Raw genomic sequence first — 17971 nt, forward strand, 5'->3', positions numbered from 1 at the left:
TTGGAAAGTAGACACCCCAAGCTATTTGATGAGAGGTATAGTGAGTATTTTGCAGACCTCACTTTTTGTCACAAAGTTTTGAAAATTGAAAAAAGAAAAAAAAAAATTTTTTTTCTCGTCTTTCTTTATTTTCAAAAACAAATGAGAGCTGCAAAATACTCACCATGCCTCTCAGCAAATAGCTTGGGGTGTCTACTTTCCAAAATGGGGTCATTTGGGGGGGGTTTGTGCCACCTGGGCATTCCATGGCCTCCGAAACTGTGATAGGCAGTGAGGAGTAAAATCAAAAATGTACGCCCTTAGAAATCCTGAAGGCAGTGATTGGTTTTCGGGGTCCCGTACGCGGCTAGGCTCCCAAAAAGTCCCACACATGTGGTATCCCCATACTCAGGAGAAGCAGCTAAATGTATTTTGGGGTGCAATTCCACATATGCCCATGGCCTGTGTGAGCAATATATCATTTAGTGACAACTTTGTGCAAAAAAAAAAAAAAAAAAAAAAAATTTGTCACTTTCCCGCAACTTGTGTCAAAATATAAAACATTCCATGGACTCAACATGCCTCAAAGCAAATAGCTTGGGGTGTCTACTTTCCAAAATGGGGTCATTTGGGGGGTTTTTATGTCATCTGGGCATTTTATGGCCTTCAAAACTGTGATAGGTAGTGAGGAGTAAAATCAAAAATGTACGCCCTTAGAAATCCTGAAGGCAGTGATTGGTTTTCGGGGCCCCGTACGCGGCTAGGCTCCCAAAAAGTCTCACACATGTGGTATCCCCATACTCAGGAGAAGCAGCTAAATGTATTTTGGGGTGCAATTCCACATATGCCCATGGCCTGTGTGAGCAATATATCATTTAGTGACAACTTTTTGTAATTTTTTTTTTTTTTTTTTTTTTTGTCATTGTTCAATCACTTGGGACAAAAAAAATGAATATTCAATGGGCTCAACATGCCTCTCAGCAAATTCCTTGGGGTGTCTACTTTCCAAAATGGGGTCATTTGTGGGGGTTTTGTACTGCCCTGCCATTTTAGCACCTCAAGAAACGACATAGGCAGTCATAAATTAAAGGCTGTGTAAATTCCAGAAAATGTACCCTAGTTTGTAGACGCTATAACTTTTGCGCAAACCAATAAATATACACTTATTGACATTTTTTTTACCAAAGACATGTGGCCGAATACATTTTGGCCTAGATGTATGACTAAAATTGAGTTTATTGGATTTTTTTTAGAACAAAAAGTAGAAAATATCATTTTTTTTCAAAATTTTCGGTCTTTTTCCGTGTATAGCGCAAAAAATAAAAACGGCAGAGGTGATCAAATACTATCAAAAGAAAGCTCTATTTGTGGGAAGAAAAGGACGCAAATTTCGTTTGGGTACAGCATTGCATGACCGCGCAATTAGCAGTTAAAGCGACGCAGTGCCGAATTGTAAAAAGTGCTCTGGTCAGGAAGGGGGTAAAACCTTCCGGGGCTGAAGTGGTTATAAATGTGCATTCTATTTAAAGCAACAGCTTAGCCATACCTCCGCTTTTGACATGTCAACCTAAGGGCTTGTTCACAGGAGCGGTTGGGGGCAGAAACACCATGTGATTGAGCCACAATTTTACCACCCCACACTGCCCCCTTTAGCTGCAGAGGCAGTGACTGAAGGTGTGCACATGCCAGAACTTATACCCCTTGGAGTTTATTTACTAAAACTGGAGAGTGCAAAATCTGGTGCAGCTGTGTATGGTAGCCAATTAGCTTCCAGTCGTGTTTTGTCAAAGCTTAATTGAACAAGTTGAAGTTAGAAACTGATTGGCTACTATGCACAGCTGCACCATATTTTGCATTCTCCAGTTTTAGTAAATGAACCCCTAGTCTCTTTTGGTAGCTCTTGCCGGACACGACCCATTAAAGTAAAAGGGGCCATACTGCAACCCTGCTAGTGTGGTTTTCAGCCTCCTCACCACCTGGCAAATGCCCTCTGAAGAGTGATCCTTGTTCACTAATAAGAACAAGCTCTAAATGTAAAAAATATGAAGCAAAGCAGTGCTGACAATAATCACTCTTTAAGCTATCTTAAGCTTAGCAGTAAGTCATTATTTACTTCTTGCTCAGTAAATATTGTTATCATGTGTCAAAGAACCGTGTCCATTCAAGTATTAAACATGGTTTATATTTACCTCCTTATTTATTTGTATGTGCTTTGCCTGGTCCCAACTAGTAATGAGCTTGGGTTTGGTCTAAACACAGATTTTAGCTGTCATTTCTGGGCCAATGAGTTGCGGGTGGGAGATTCCCATATGTTCTATGTATACAAAGGACCGAGCATGCTTGTGACATCATTTATCTAATATGGACACATGGCCATATTAGGTCAAAAACCTTGATCTAATATGGCCATATTAGGTCAATGATGTCATGAACATTCTCGCCCCTTAGTGTACGTCCACTGCAGGGCAGAGAATATGAACACAAGGCATGAGAACTGGCAAACACAATGCAGAGCAATATTGAAGAGATTACATGGGGTTGCCCGAAGCAAGCTTCCTAAAGTGTCTATACAGACCAAATTTCCTAACCTGTGACTCTCTAAATAAAAAATGCTTTGCTGGACCCAGCTGCTTGGTGGTCTACCTTCCACTGCCTGGGACCAAGCTGAGCTGCTAGTCTCCTCTCTCCAACAGATGTCTTCCCAAAGAAGTTAAACCATAGCTTGCACTGTCCCTCTCACCTGCAACCTGTTCCTAATTCTAATTCTGAGGACATGCCTCAGTGGACATGTAGCCCCTTTGCATCAAAGATGGTCACTGAAATCTCTCAAGAACTCTCTGTTAACATTAGAAACATGCTCTCCCAAGATGGCGCCAGGAGCCCCGGACAAAGGGCATATCAGTTCTGTGTCAGGTTCCTACCAGTGCCAGTAGAAAATGGTGGCCATGTACTGGCAGCCAGACAAGGAAGTGGCTGAACAATCATCAGAATAATGCACCTCTACGCACTGCCAGCCAAACAAAGTGGAAGCTCGCTCTTTGGTTTCAGTGACGGCCACCAGCCCATGCCACTTGCCTATATACAGTTTAAGTTTTAGTTTCACACCAGCTAGAGGGAAACAGGTTGCAAAAGACTGTAGTCAATTTGGTCTGCACTTCTGGTTAGAATGGGACTTCTTTGGCGGTTATAAAGAAACAAGTTAACAAATCACAATGAAATGCAGAGCCCTAAGCAGCATACGAATGAACTCGTAAATCTTGAAAATATAATTACACTTTGGTATGTGTATGTGTCAGAATACAGTTTCACAGCAAGAACAGAATGGGAAATTCTGTACATGGGTGTGCTTTAGCCTGTAAAATGACCGTCACTTAGTCCTGTTGATTGAAGTTGGTTCTGGAACTAATGATGTGTCTATGGAAAATTTACAGTTTCTGAAGACTGCCCCTGGCCAACTAATCTAGGCATTACCTAGATTAGTTGCTACTAATGTTCTCGTTGTTTGTAATACTGTGGCCATGTATGGAGTGAGACACTGGCATAACTAGAATCTTCAGGACCCGGTTGTAAGAAACAGTGAAAGAGCACATGGGGAGGTAGCAGAAAGAAGCTGGATAGGAGGAGCGGCGGGGGGCAGCTGCATGTAGGGGAGCCAATCTCTACATTTCCCTCCTGCAGCCTCTGAATGCCTGCTTCTCCTCCTCTCTCTCCTGCAGGCAGGAGGAAAATGTAGAGATTTGCTCCTCTACTTGCATCCAACCCGCCGCTCCTCCTATCCAGGTGTACAGGGGGGGTCGTACGGGTCCCCTGCAGCATGGGACCGGGTCACAATTGCGACCCCTGTAGGTACGCTCTTGGAGTGAGATGCATGACTGTTCACATGATAAGATGTAGACTTTAGTAAAGTTACCTATACACAGTTTGAATTTCATCTGGTTCCTGCTGAATCAGCTGTGGGTTGCCCTATCAACACCATCCAGGTAAAAAAAAGCTGGATTTCAGAATTGAAGGAGTTAGGTGGAAAATATTTGTTGTTCAAATGGTGACTGCATTCAATCAGATGTAGTCACTCTTTGGGTATTCAGGCAGCCACGGGTACTGTGGCTGAATACAAGCAGTGTTGAGGGTCTGATTTACATTGAATGGTGGATGTGAGAATCTGGTAAACCCAAGAAATTTTGCATTACTTTGATGATTCTTTACCTTAAAGGTGCAGGAAGGAATCTTACTGGTTGGTATGGCTCCAAATAGTTTGCGCTTTATTGTTATTTAGAGCAATTTATATCAGATCATTACAAGCACAACTAATTAAACAACAATCAAAACTAAGAATTTGATCTTGCTGTGTGAATTGTTGTTAATGCAGATAGCACTGCAAATGCTATTATTTTAAGGTGACCCTGTCTATCAGCTACAAAAAGTAAATGACACTTCCCTGCTATGGAGGAGCTATTATACTCATCTCTCTGGCAGCTGTGCCTCCTACCTACTCTCTGTTCAAGCACTGCAGCCTCCATCAGGCTCTTTAGCATTTGACACTTCTGGGAGTGCCAGATGTCTGTGTTCCCCATCACGTGCTTTGGTTCCATCTTCTGAAACCGTACATTACCACAGTACACTGCAGTAACGTAGGCGCTGGAGGATGGAACCACAACACATGGTGAGGAACACAGACATCCAACAACTTTTGGAAGTGTCAAATGCTAAGGAGTCCAATGTAAGCTGCAACATTCATAAACGATACAAAACACATGCCACCAGAGTATAATAAATCAGAAATGCCACCTCAGAGCCCTGGGCTCTGAAGATAGAAGCTCCTCCGAAAAATGTGTTGGCTGTAGAGACGCACAATGTGAGGTGGCAATTCCAAATATCAGTTACACCAATTTACTAATGAATGGACTTTCTGTAGATTTACTATACCAAGTGATGCTATTGGATCTAGTTCAGATTAAACTACATATATGCTTATTAATGTTTTTTTTTCAATTTTAGGGCTCAATCATACCAACAGGGGTGCTTTATGCTCAGTATAAAGCTAGCCCCGGCATGCATTGTGTTACAATGCAATACACTTTTTACCTTTTTTAACTTTATTGCAATGTCAAAGAATACCACTGTGTCCCCAGTGCAGAGAAATGCGGTTAGATAAGTTGCATTGTGTAAAAATGCAGACATGCTGTATTTTTATGCGATGCACACCACTGTACATGTATGGTGTGAACAGAGCACACAAAAAATAATTGCTTACTATGCGCCCTTGCACCTGGGTTGATCTACACAGATCGATGCGGCTCAGCCTCAGTGGATATGGTATGAGCAAGCCTTTAATAAAGTGTTTTTATTTACTTCACAAAGCCAGTATACTTTTGTGCTTTCTGTGTTTTAAGCTTTTATTATTGCATTTAAATGCCATTTGAACTTTTTTTTAACTCACTTTAAGCTCAGTATGTACATTTTGCTTGACTGTAGTACATCATGATTCAGCCGGTGCAAAAGCATCTATATTAAATATTAAAACGTAAAATTGCTTGTGTTTAGAGGAGAATTCCACACATGATAGTGCATAAAAGTACTGAATAATTACAAAATTGTCACAAAAGTGATTGAACATATCCTCAAAATGTATATAATAATGTGACATATTTGCTACGTGTTGTTCAATTTTATCTCAACCATATTTACATATGTAAAAAATGAGTTGTGTGCATGGCTATCAGGCTGACCTAATGCAGAAGCCTCTTCTGTGCAAGACTTTAAATGCCTGAAGCTGATAGCAGATTGTAAACTTGATACGTTGATGCTGAAGGCAAGTTAATAGAGAGGGGGCTGTATAAAAAGCCTCTAAAGGAAAAAAGGAATTTGCCTCTCCCAGTTTCTAGTCAACATATAACAAACAGCCCAAGGGCTGCATAATTGCTGTAAGGATGGACTAAATCTGTCAGACTAGGTGACAAACAGGTGTTGACCAGGCTGAAAAAAAAACTCCAGTAGGAAGGTCACTTTAAAAGTGAAACACCCACTGCAGTCTATATATATATATATATACAGGCTGAAGATCAGATTTGGCAGCCACACTTTTTCCTTCTAACACATTTTCTGGGTCAGAGCAAAACCACAAATACATCCACCATGGCCGGGCGTTTTAGCTCAGCATCATATCAAGTTTCCAGCTCTGGCGGTGGCTATGGAGGTGGTTATGGTGGTGGTGGCAGCAGCTTTGCAGGAGGTAGCTATGGTGGAAGCAGCTTTGGTGCAGGCGGTGGCTATGGCAGTGGCTATAGCAGCGGCTTTGGTTCAGGCTTTGGTGGCGGATCCGGCGGTGGCGGATCCGGTGGTGGCTTTTCCTTCAGCTCTTCTTCAGGTTTCGGAGGAGCAGGATCCAGCAGCCTGGGCATGGGTGGAGGCGAGAAGCAGACAATGCAGAACCTCAATGACCGCCTGGCCTCCTACCTAGACAAAGTCAGGGCCCTGGAAGCAGCCAACACTGAGCTTGAGCTCAAGATCCGCCAGTGGTACGAGAAGCAAGTTGGCGTTGGTGTTAGCGGTGGAGACAAAGACTACAGCAAGTACTATGATATCATCAATGACTTGAGAAGCAAGGTATATTGCATTCTTGTTTTAAATATAATTTAAAAATCATTAACCCTTGCAAAAACAAATATTTAATATATATTATTAAGTAAATCCAGTTTTCCAGTCAACTTGAAATAGTAAAATTTTTCATAGTAACTTTGTAAATGCTAAACTCTTTGGAAGTGCCTGGTACATTTAATATAACATTACTTGGTGCTAGAGTGTGCTTGAAGAAAGCTAAAATGCTGGGCTGATGACAGCAGTAGATAACTGTAGACAGCTGTGACTTTTTTAAAATGTTGTTTGCCACAGTGGAAGCCTATGACTGGCATACCTTACACTCAGAAAACCTATACTTACCAATAAAAGCTTAGCTTATACTAGCATACCAGGACAGAAAAAGTAATGACTGTTATTTTCAGCATACGTTATTTTATTGACAGACGAAGAATATATATACATTGTGTGTGTTCATTTTTCTAAATGTACTTAAAACTTACTTTGCAATCAGGTAAGAAATGTCTACACTATGAGTTAAAAATTGAGTTTCTCTCTCTTGCCCTTATCATATTCTTTATCCATACAAAAACATTAATTTCTTAAGGTTCTGTTATGGTTGTTTGCCTAACACACCACGCGTCCTTTCATCACCTTATGTCAGTATACAAAATAGACAAAATAAACTGTCTTTCTTTTTACCAGATCCTAGCTGCCACTATTGACAACTCTCGCATTGTCCTGCAAATTGACAACGCAAGGCTGGCTGCTGATGACTTCAGACTTAAGTAAGTCAGATTTATGTTATAATTGCAATTTAAAATGGCTTGTATATATTAGCTTGATTGAAAAAAGTATGTTGAGTTTATCCTTTAATCTTTAAAATTCCTAGTCTCAAGGGAGGTAAGATACACCTATTGTTCTGAACAGCTTATAAATGATGCTAAAGTAATCCTTTTGATCTTTTAGAAACCAGCAACTCCCTACTCTGTAATTACAACCATTTAGTCCATTTTTGTCCACGTCCTTTCTGCTCATACCTAAACACCAGCCAGTATCATTGGTTGTGGAAACACAATATACTTTTTCATTTTTTGTACTATAAAGAAACCTTTTGCAAAGGCTATCTGTTGCACTTGCAACCACAAAGGATGACTTCTGACTGGGTTGTAGTTGACTTCATGCAATTTTAGGCCAGTGGTAGAAGTACCGGTGGCTCCATCCAATTTTTATCAAAAGTGTCAAAATACATAGTTACATAGTAGTTACATAATAGGTGAAGTTGAAAAAAGACACAAGTCCATCAAGTTCAACCTATGTATAAGATTATAAGTCAGTATTACCTTGTATATCCCTGTATGTTGTGGTCATTCAGGTGTTTATATAATAATTTTTTGAAACTATCGATGCCCCCCGCTGAGACCACTGCCTGTGGAAGGGAATTCCACATCCTGGCCGCTCTTACAGTAAAGAACCCTCTACGTAGTTTATGGTTAAACCTTTTTTCTTCTAATTTTAATGAGAGCTTTTAATGAGAGCTCTCAAATAATAAAAAAGTGATATATATTTTATGAGCTGCAGAGGGTCTTGTGACTTCTTTCTTAGCTCATGTATCAGTTTTATTGTGTTCCTTCTGGAAAAATGCTTTATTTTTTTTTTTTAAATGTTGGGTCTATTGTCTTTAAATCATTGACTTCATCAGAAGTTTAAATAATGCCTTTGTGTGTTACAGTCCAGGTCCGGGCTAATTTTTTTTTAACAAAAGGTCCACCAGCTGGTTAAGAAATAGAACAGCTCTCTCTGCACTACTCATCTCTTGTTCAGCACTGACCCCTGTAATAATTCTCTAGATATTCTCAGTCTGTTGTGTTAACAAACACCCAGCATCATTCAACCTGGGAGACTAAGGACATCCAGTGAAAGGAGTCATGGACCCACCCCTTCATGGGTTATCACCACCATGACACATTTCTTTTTCCTCCCCTGGGTGCCTATATTCCGGTAGAGGAGGCGTGTCAAGTGTTCGGGCGTTCATTCATTCCATTGGCCAAGATATTGATTTATTCTGGCCATTAGAATGAATGAACACTCAAGCACTTGACGTGCCTAGTGCTAGAGTGGGTTTACATGCAATCATTTTTTGATGCTGAAGCCCAGAGTTTTTTAAGCTGGGGCCTCTAAAGATCCAATATTATCATTATTTGATAAGACATGGACCATTGTAAAGTATAGAAAATATATGGTTCTTTGCACTGACTGATCACATAATGCCCAACAGAATCTCTACAAACCCTGCTTTCTGTATTATAATCTAGTATGTGGCTCTTTTTAAATAATATTTTTTTTCCAAAGGTTTGAGAATGAACTGGCTCTCCGCCAGAGTGTGGAAGCTGACATTAATGGCCTCCGCAAAGTCCTGGATGAGCTCACAATGTCCAGAGGAGACCTTGAACTCCAGATTGAGAGCCTGGCTGAAGAGCTGGCCTACCTCAAGAAGAACCATGAGGAGGTAAGCAAAACGAGAATATAAAAAATGGGGTCAATAAACCACAAAAATAACTTTTCATGGCAGGCTCAAGTGCCCTCCTGTCCCCTCTGTATTGAACTGTATTGTAATTGTCCGGTCCCCCCTCTACATTGCAAAGCACCGCACAGACTGTTGGCGCTATTTAAATTCTGTTTAATAATAATAATGTGGACCTCAATTATAGTACTGAATAAACCTAATACACATATTTGATTTGCATGCCATAGTAGTGAGCTGTACCAAGCTCTATTGCTGATCCAACGTTCCTAGGAAATACTCACACCTCATGTAGATTACCTTGTTACCAGTTGTTTGTCTTGGTACCAGTCTGCTTGGTACCAGTCTACCAGTCTGCCATGTATAAAGCATAGCTCTGTTGACCATAAACATTTATGATGAATTAATACGAACATATATGTTTATGGTATGATTATTCTAGGGAATCCGAATTATGATCATTCGGTGGTAAGATCTTCCCATTGCCACCTCATGTCCATGATTAGTATAATACTCATGCAAGCCCTACATAGTATGATTTTGCAGGGTCAATTCAACAGGATTCATGTAATAGAGGGGCCAATCAAAACAATTATTTAACTAACTGTTAGACCCTGGTATTACATGGTTGTTGATAAAGTTGATTAAATTGACTAGGCAATCATCTCTGTGTAGTCTATGGCTTTATGTTCCTCCTGTGACTCATTGAGTATCAATGAGTTTACATGATCTACTCTGCACTAGAAAAAAATACCAGCATTTGATTAGATGCTAATGACAATACCTCCATTTTTTATTTTCTGCAATCTTTAGAAACAAGCACAGGCAGTGTTTTTCTTTGGGCATTTGTTTTTAGAATCCTTCTGTTTTATGAATCATAGGAATGGATTTGATGTAATTTTTTCATACACAATCTCTTTTTTACTGATGAATAGGAGTTACAAGTTGCAAGAAGCAGTGCCACTGGCCAGGTCAACGTAGAGATGGATGCTGTTCCAGGTATAGACCTCACTAAGATTCTGAATGACATGAGGGCCGACTATGAACTTTTGGCTGAAAAGAACCGCAGAGAAGCTGAGGCACAGTTTGCACAGAAGGTAAGGAAAAAATTAAATTGCCCATATGCATACAGATCCATCCATTGTTGGATAAAGTTGTCTTTGCCAAAGGTAATCACTTACTTAGAGTCAGCACTGGCATACTAAGATCTAATACAATGTCCAAACTATTTCTGTCAATACAAAAAAAACATAATAAGAAAAGACCATACGTATTAATCAAGGAATGTTGCTCTTATACTGCCAAACTCTCCATCCTGGTTAATATCCTGACCACATATTGTTTGGCAAAGGGAATGTGTTGCTCTATACCAGTCTTTCTCAATCAGGGTTCTGTATAATCCTAGAACTCCTCCAGAGGTTTGCTAGGGCTGGGGTTCCTTGAAAAGTTCTACTGTCAAGGAATTCCTAGCAAACTTTGGAGGAATATTAAGCAAACCCCATTGAGGAGTAGCCCCAGAAGATCTTGATCAGTAAGTAAACCTTGTTCGTTATTCTTTTCTTTTTAACTCTCTACATCCTACTGATCACTCTACTGTACCATGAGCTGTATGTCTAATCATATTAGCGAGGGCTCCCTGAGACCTGAAAATTATTTTAGGGATTCCTTCATAGCAAAAGGTTTGAGAAAGACTGCCCTATACAATTTGAGGTCATCAGCAGATCAAGTCTACAACTGGTTTACCAATTTTCTCAATGTAGGGCTCCCTGTAGTCTGCCTGTATGTTTAGAATTTTTATTTGAATAACCAAAACTGAAGATCAGAAGTAAGCAAAACCCTATATTTACGATTTTAGAGCAATGAATTGAAGAAGGAAATTTCAGTTGGTGTGGAACAGGTGCAGACAACCAAGAGCGAAATCTCCGACCTCAGACGTACCCTCCAAGGCTTAGAGATTGAGCTGCAGTCTCAGCTGGCAATGGTAAGTCAAAAAATAAAATATTGAGTAAACATTTAAGCCCACAATGTAATCTGACAATTACAAAAAGAAACAAAAAACGCACAATTCAAGTAAAAGCAAACATGTTTCCCAGATTGATATCTAATTGTTCTTAAGTAAGAATTAACCCATACGCCAGGTTAGAGGGGTTTATGACAAATACAACCTGTTCAGTTTTCAGATTTGATAAAACTCTTCTTGCTCTGCCTGGTTATATGACCATGTGTCTCATTTAACTTGTATGGGGGGATCAGAGAATACAACTCCTGCCACTCTTACCTTGGCCAACATTTTTGGACAACAAAAGAGAGAATACTACCTAAACAAAAAAACTTACTATATTTCAGCTTACCAAACCATAGTCATAGTGGCTGCATTCATGTTTTAGAGCTTTTCCCTTTATTCTCACCTGGTGATCTTCCAACACACTTCCTGTCCTAGGGTGACAACACTCACTCACTGTACAGTATTTATATAGGAGCAGTGTAGTCAGCCTAGGTTGATTTGGACCACAAATACCTCCCCTCTCTTTTTCTCCATTACATAGAAGGTGTTGCTTTGTTGTTCACAAGATAAAGGGTAGATGAGAAAGCTGATAAACTTGCTTAAGATGTCAGTTCAATTCACAGAACATTACAATACACAAGATCTCTATTAGGATCAACAGGTATTTTTCTGTAATTGCAGAAAATGTAAAAAAAATATGAATGCTGTCGATCCATCCTGCTGAACTGGACAAATTTAAATCCATCTATGGCCAGCTTAAGTTCTGCTTTACATTTACCCAAAAGTTGCTAAAGAAGTTCAAGCAAAGTTAAATAACATAAATAATCAATATGTAAATATTATGCATGGCAGCAAGTGCTGTATAGTCAAAGTATAATTCCAGCAAAACGTTTCAGTTTTTAACAATCCCTATTTTGGTTTTTATTGCTGTCTGTGGTCTCCTTGAGAAGATGTCCTCCCACTTCCTGTCCAAGTGACACCATGGTAACCAAGACAGGAGGCAATAGTAAAATTTTCAACAGTGATACAGCAATAAAAAGCTGGGACTGCAAAAACTCAACAGGGGTTTAAAAATGTTTTGCTTTAATAACTGCTAAAACAAAATGACTTTAGATATATTTAACTTCTAATAATTGTACTCATTTAGGTAGTGTAGACATGTTACGGACACCCTCCCTAAATGCACCGTGTAATGTCTCTAACAAGTACTCTCAAAAGGGTCAATTCTGATTCAATTAATGACACAAAATCTACTACACCTGAAGGAAAATGACAAACAGTAAACACTGGAGGAACAGACAAGCTCCATGCAAGTTGTGCTGTACTGTCCAACCGATGCAAACATTTTTCAGATTGGTCATATCACCTTTGGAGAGCAGGATTTCTTAAAAAAGGGTTTTACATAAAATGATGTATTAACAAATATGAGATGTTAACTATAAAATGAAAAAGGACTTAGAGATTGTTTTTTTTTCTGGGAAATTTTAGAAAAAATCCCTTGAAGACACCCTTGCAGAAACAGAAGGCCGTTATGGAGGACAGCTCCAGCAGCTCCAGAATGTCATCAGCGGATTAGAAGAACAGCTCATACAGATCAGACAAGACATGGAACGCCAGAGCAATGAGTACAGAGAGCTGCTTGACATCAAGAACAGACTAGAGATGGAAATTGAAACATACCGCCGCCTGCTGGAAGGAGAACTAGGGTGAGAGCAGGAAATAAAAAGTTACTATTTTTGCATTTTGATTGAGGCAGATGAAAAAGTATGGAAGTTCAGCAGAATGTGTGGGAAGTCTTAAAAGGTATATTTGGTATATAACACAGTTATATATACAGCGCTTTTAAACCTGCACTCCAGCACTGTCCCATAGTTCTTTTTTGCCACTAGATGTCCTCGGTATTTCGGGTTGCATGACGCACAGTTGTATTCAACCTGGAAGACTGAAGACATCCTGTGAGTGCAGGAAGTTATAAGTGAGGGGATGTCACCACAGCACTACATATGTAGGAAATACATCCAGGCTTGACCTTATTGTCTATATTTGAAGTTCTAGGCTGGGTTCACGCTGTGTGTGGATATGGCTCACAGCAGGGGTACAATGCGTCCCTGTTCTTTGTTTCAGGGAAGAATCAGGCCCAAATTTTTGCCTGAATTCAGACCTAAAATTGAGAGCCAGTCACACTCCACTGAAAGCCATCACACTCTCCTGTCATGCAAATTGGATACGGGGAAAACTGCATCCAATTTGCATCAGTGTGAACCCAGCCTTAATGTTGCTTACAAAAAAATTAATCATGAACTGTTCTTTTCACAGTCAATTCTCCCAGAGCTCTTCTTCATCAAGCTCAGCAAGCAAAGGTGCCTCCTCATCAGTTTCCACCTCACAGATTTCCTCATCATCCACAACAAAATCACAGACATCTTCTATAGATTCCAAAAAAGGTAACCTAACAATGTAATGGCAGGTTGATGCCTGCTGAAGCTAACAATGTAAAGGTGCTCCTAGGCATGAGATGATATCATCCTGGTTTTGTCAAAATTTGCCAAAGCAGCTGATGATTTGGTTGCCCAAGGGCTACCATAAACTTCATCAGACAGCAATAGGAAATTAATCTTTGATGAAAAAGCAGCTGTTAGAGTTTGATTCTTTTCTTCAGCCTATAAATAACAAAACTATAGGTTTCAGGTTTTTGGTAGATAGGTGTTTTTGGTGGATAGTGTTTTGTGAAAATGTGGAGATAATTTTATAGCTAAAAGAGAAAGAAGAAGTCACTGGGCATTTGCTTTGCTAGATGTAATCCTTTCTAAGAAGTTAAACTTTTGCCTAGATAAATAAATTCAACTGTTCAACAAGCAGTTAGGCTAGGAATCTGAGCAGCAGAGCATTGGTTTGCAATGAAACTTCATCACCTGCAATATCCAGTAGTTTGCCGGAGGCTATCAGGACATAAAAGTGGTTGAAACAGCCAGTTGCTAAATTACCTTTTCTAGTAGCTGAAGGGCACTGGTCAGGAGAATGGTCTTCAAGCAGAAGTAAACCCTCTTATCCTTTACAGCTAAAGAAGCTGCCATCTTAGCCTCTGTTTGATCTGAGATTGTCATGGTGCTGCACATTTGATCAACTGTGATATCAGCCATTTGATGGGGCTTGGCAGTTTAATTGAGAGTAGCAAACATAGGCACACTGGTGCCTGTAACAGTTATCATTCAAGGCATTGGTGGGCCTAGTTCCACTTTCAGAATCTTTAGGGGCAACCAAAATTGCATCAAGGTGCATATGGAATTATAACAACACAACCCAACATCCCTTTATACTTTGTTAGGAGGTTGTTGTTGCCCAGCCAAACATCTTTTGGATGACATCTGCAAAACTTTAGTGAATTCTTGCCAGCTGCCTGCAAACAACCATACCAAATGTATATTAAATGTCCGCTGAACAGTATGCAAGGGTCCCCGGTGGTCTGTGGGACCCCATGGGATAGTACAAAGGGCCATGCTTCCATTGCTTTGCATTGGAAGGTTGCTATTGGCTGTTGCAACAGGATTCTCCCTTACCCTTAACAGGCCTTCATTAGTTTAAGAAAATGGCGGACAATTGACCTGCCCTTTTGGACCCTATTTAAACCTGCTGCCTCCCCCTGTTTTCTACCCCAGCTTCCTGGACCTGATCACGGGCCCCACCCACCCCCTTCTTTCTAATTATTCACTGTCATGGTGTTTTTTCAGTAGGGGTTTAGTTGTCAAGTATATTTGGATGGACAACGTGACTGTATTGATTATTGATATTTTGGTTTCAGCCAGGATGTCATTTATGAATCATTTAAGGTTACCCTTTGAATAATGCCATGGCCAATAAAATATCCAATAAAGGTTTAATTAAATAATTTTGTGTGTTTTGTTATATTTTTTTAAGTTATGTTTTCAGTATGTGTTTAGAAGAATTGTGACATAATTTGCAGACAGAACATCTACTATATTAATACAATTTACTAATCTTTATTTCAGACCCAACCAAAACCAGAAAGGTGAAGACCATCGTTGAAGAAGTGATAGATGGAAAAGTCGTGTCCTCAAAGGTAGTGGAGAAAGAAGAAATGATGACTTAAAAAGAAAAGCAACATTGAAGGAAGACCACTCTGTGGACTTGAAGAGGTGGTGCTGGCTTGTGGCGGGCACTTTAACAATTCTTTTGCTACAAATGAATAAGACATGAAGTTGTTTCTCTTTTTGATTCAATAAAAATTTTCTTGCATCTCACTCAACTTGTGATGTCTTTTGGGTCAGAGGTGATACATTCATATAACAAATTAATTGTAGTGCACTGTGACAAATAGCAATAATATATCACCAAAAATGTATCAGTTATAGGTGCAATCTAGTTGTCTAAGTCATCTAGTGGCTTCTTATACCTTCTAAGGGCCATCTTTGGTAATTTTCCTCCAAAATAATTCTTAATCTGTTCACATTGGAACCTCATTCCTTCTGTAGCATTTAAATATTTGAAAAATCCAACAGGCAGAGCAAGATCCATCTGATTGTCTCAGTCCCCCAAGGACTACTTATAGGTTTTGTGAACCGCTGTAGCAGGTAGCCCACCCCCCTTCCTCCTGGTCATTCCATTCGGATCTCCTACTCACCTTGGAGTTTTATTATTCCTGCTGTCATGGCTGTTTCCACTCCTTCTGTTGCTAATTTCATTATGATATAAATAAACTAAAGTTGAAAGCTAGGCTAAGTGAAAACTATTTCCTACAATTATAGCTTCTCCACACACATGGATTGGATAGTGTTATTGGCATACATGCTACTTTCCTTTATATCCTTATTATTAGTATTTAGACTTTTTCCTTTTAGTGTTGAACTTAGTTGGACTTACACAGGGGGTGAACCCAGATGCCAGAATTCTCCCCATAGACTAAATAGGTACAGTCTTAATTAAAGGCAGGCTTTCCCAACATTTTTACCACAGAGAAAACCTTTAAAATAACCAGCAGTTCTCAGGGAGCTTCTTCCCAAAATGATGTCTACATCTTAGGGTACATCTCATAGCTGTAAACAAAAATATAAAGAATGTGGTACACATTTTACACCTAGAGAGGGTAGTTTTTAATACTCCCCCCAAAAAACAGTTATTGCTAGAAAATAAATGCAAACAATAAAAATTGCAGTGCCCCTATGCATTGGTGGTCAGTCATAAAATAGAACCATATATTCTTGGTTAATGTAAATTGGTGGTCACTGTCAGTAGAGAAGGGTTCTCTTGAATTGGTGTTCATTGAAAAGGGAACCACCTTAGGGTAATGGTCAGTAAATAATGCCCCCTTACACTGGTGGTCAGTGGGAGGAATGTCCTATTACATTGGTAGTCAGTGGGAGGAATGCCCTATTACATTGGTAGTCAGTGGGAGAAATACCCTTTTACATTGGTACTTAGAGGGAGGAATACCATATTACGTTGGTAGTGAGTGGGAAGAATACCCTATTACATTGGTAGTCAGTGAAGAGAATTACCTATTCATTGGTGGTCGGTGAGAAGAATGCCCCTTACATTGGTAGTCAGTGGGAAGAATACCCCTTACATTGGTAGTCAGTGGGAAGAATGCCCCTTACATTGGTAGTCAGTGGGAAAAATGCCCCTTACATTGGTAGTCAGTGAGAAGAATGCCCCTTACCCTACAAGAGTGGTTAGTATAGTGCCTTCCTACACTGTTAACTAATTCCACACCATTGGCTCTGCCAAGTGACTTTTTTTATATAACTATGCAATCCACCACTGGTCACTGCACATTAAAACCCCAGCAGCCTTTAAAGGAACCCTAGTTTAAAATGTCTGATTTAGGGAATAGCTCTTGGCTTTATACTGGACCAATACACTGATGGTGGCTGAAAGCATTATTCCAGAGAAGTGACAGGACAGAAACAGGACTGTAGTTGGCAAAGAGGACAGGAACACAGCCCAACCAAATGGGGACTTTATACAATCAGAAATAGGCACAACTTCTGCACAGGTTTTGGTAGGGATACTACATTGTTAGCTGGACAATACTTTATTAGGTGAGGCTAGGGTTCAGCATCACACATATGTTGAGACCTATATTAAAAACTAGGCAGCCCCATGGCAGCTGGTCTTGCATGCATGTCTTTGACCATTAAAAAAGCCTATTAGGGATAGTAGGACTCATCATTATTTATGCATTAAAGCGGTGTTCTGGCCAAAATTTTACTTTTTAGATAAAAATACCCCTATAATCCTCATGCTTAATGTATTCTAGTAAAGGTATGCTGTAAACTAAGGTCCGTTTTGTATTTTTGCAGCATTTTTTTCTTAATTTATGAAGTCCCAGCAGACCGCGGCCATCTCATGTGTGGGCATCTGAAACCAGACTGTCTCTCTTCCTGTTTTCCATGCATGCTGGTTACCCAGCATGCCCCTCCAGATCTCACACATGTTCAAGGCAGCATGAGCAGTGTAATAGGTTGTAGGTCGGGTTTCCTGCAACAGCATTGTCAGAGGAAGTTGCCGCCCCTTAGTTATGAAAACCTCTCCCCTCCCCCTCCAGGAACCAGGAAGTTTATCTACATTTACAAAGATTATACATCTAGAAATACAAAAAGCTCCTGCAAAAGGTAATTACTTTTTAAAAGATGCTAACTGAAAAAGATATCCCTTGTTTCTGTGCATATATATATATAGATATATATATAAAATATCTTGATGTTTTTTGTTCACCATTGGAATGTTAACACACTCCACAATCTGGAGTTTTATTAGATTAGGTATCACTATACTTATGTGAAACACAGCGCGACTATGTTTTAATTTAAAAGACGATTTTCAGCAATGCCTATTGTCTCCTGGGATTGATGACACACGTCTCCCAGAAGGCA

General features: G+C 39.8%; 1 protein-coding gene across 1 annotated transcript; it reads left to right on the forward strand.

Annotated features, from left to right (window-relative positions):
- The first annotated feature begins 6033 nt into the window (after positions 1-6033).
- Positions 6034-15340, forward strand: LOC141114331 (keratin, type I cytoskeletal 47 kDa-like). The gene is made up of 8 exons (XM_073607946.1): positions 6034-6582; positions 7258-7340; positions 8905-9061; positions 10012-10173; positions 10932-11057; positions 12570-12787; positions 13398-13525; positions 15089-15340. The coding sequence occupies exons 1-8, from the start codon at positions 6112-6114 to the stop codon at positions 15187-15189; spliced, it is 1446 nt and encodes a 481-aa protein (XP_073464047.1). The 5' UTR covers positions 6034-6111; the 3' UTR covers positions 15190-15340.
- Positions 15341-17971: the final 2631 nt, after the last annotated feature.

Source organism: Aquarana catesbeiana, linkage group LG12, assembly GCF_042186555.1.
Source record: "Aquarana catesbeiana isolate 2022-GZ linkage group LG12, ASM4218655v1, whole genome shotgun sequence".
NCBI lineage: Eukaryota > Metazoa > Chordata > Amphibia > Anura > Ranidae > Aquarana > Aquarana catesbeiana.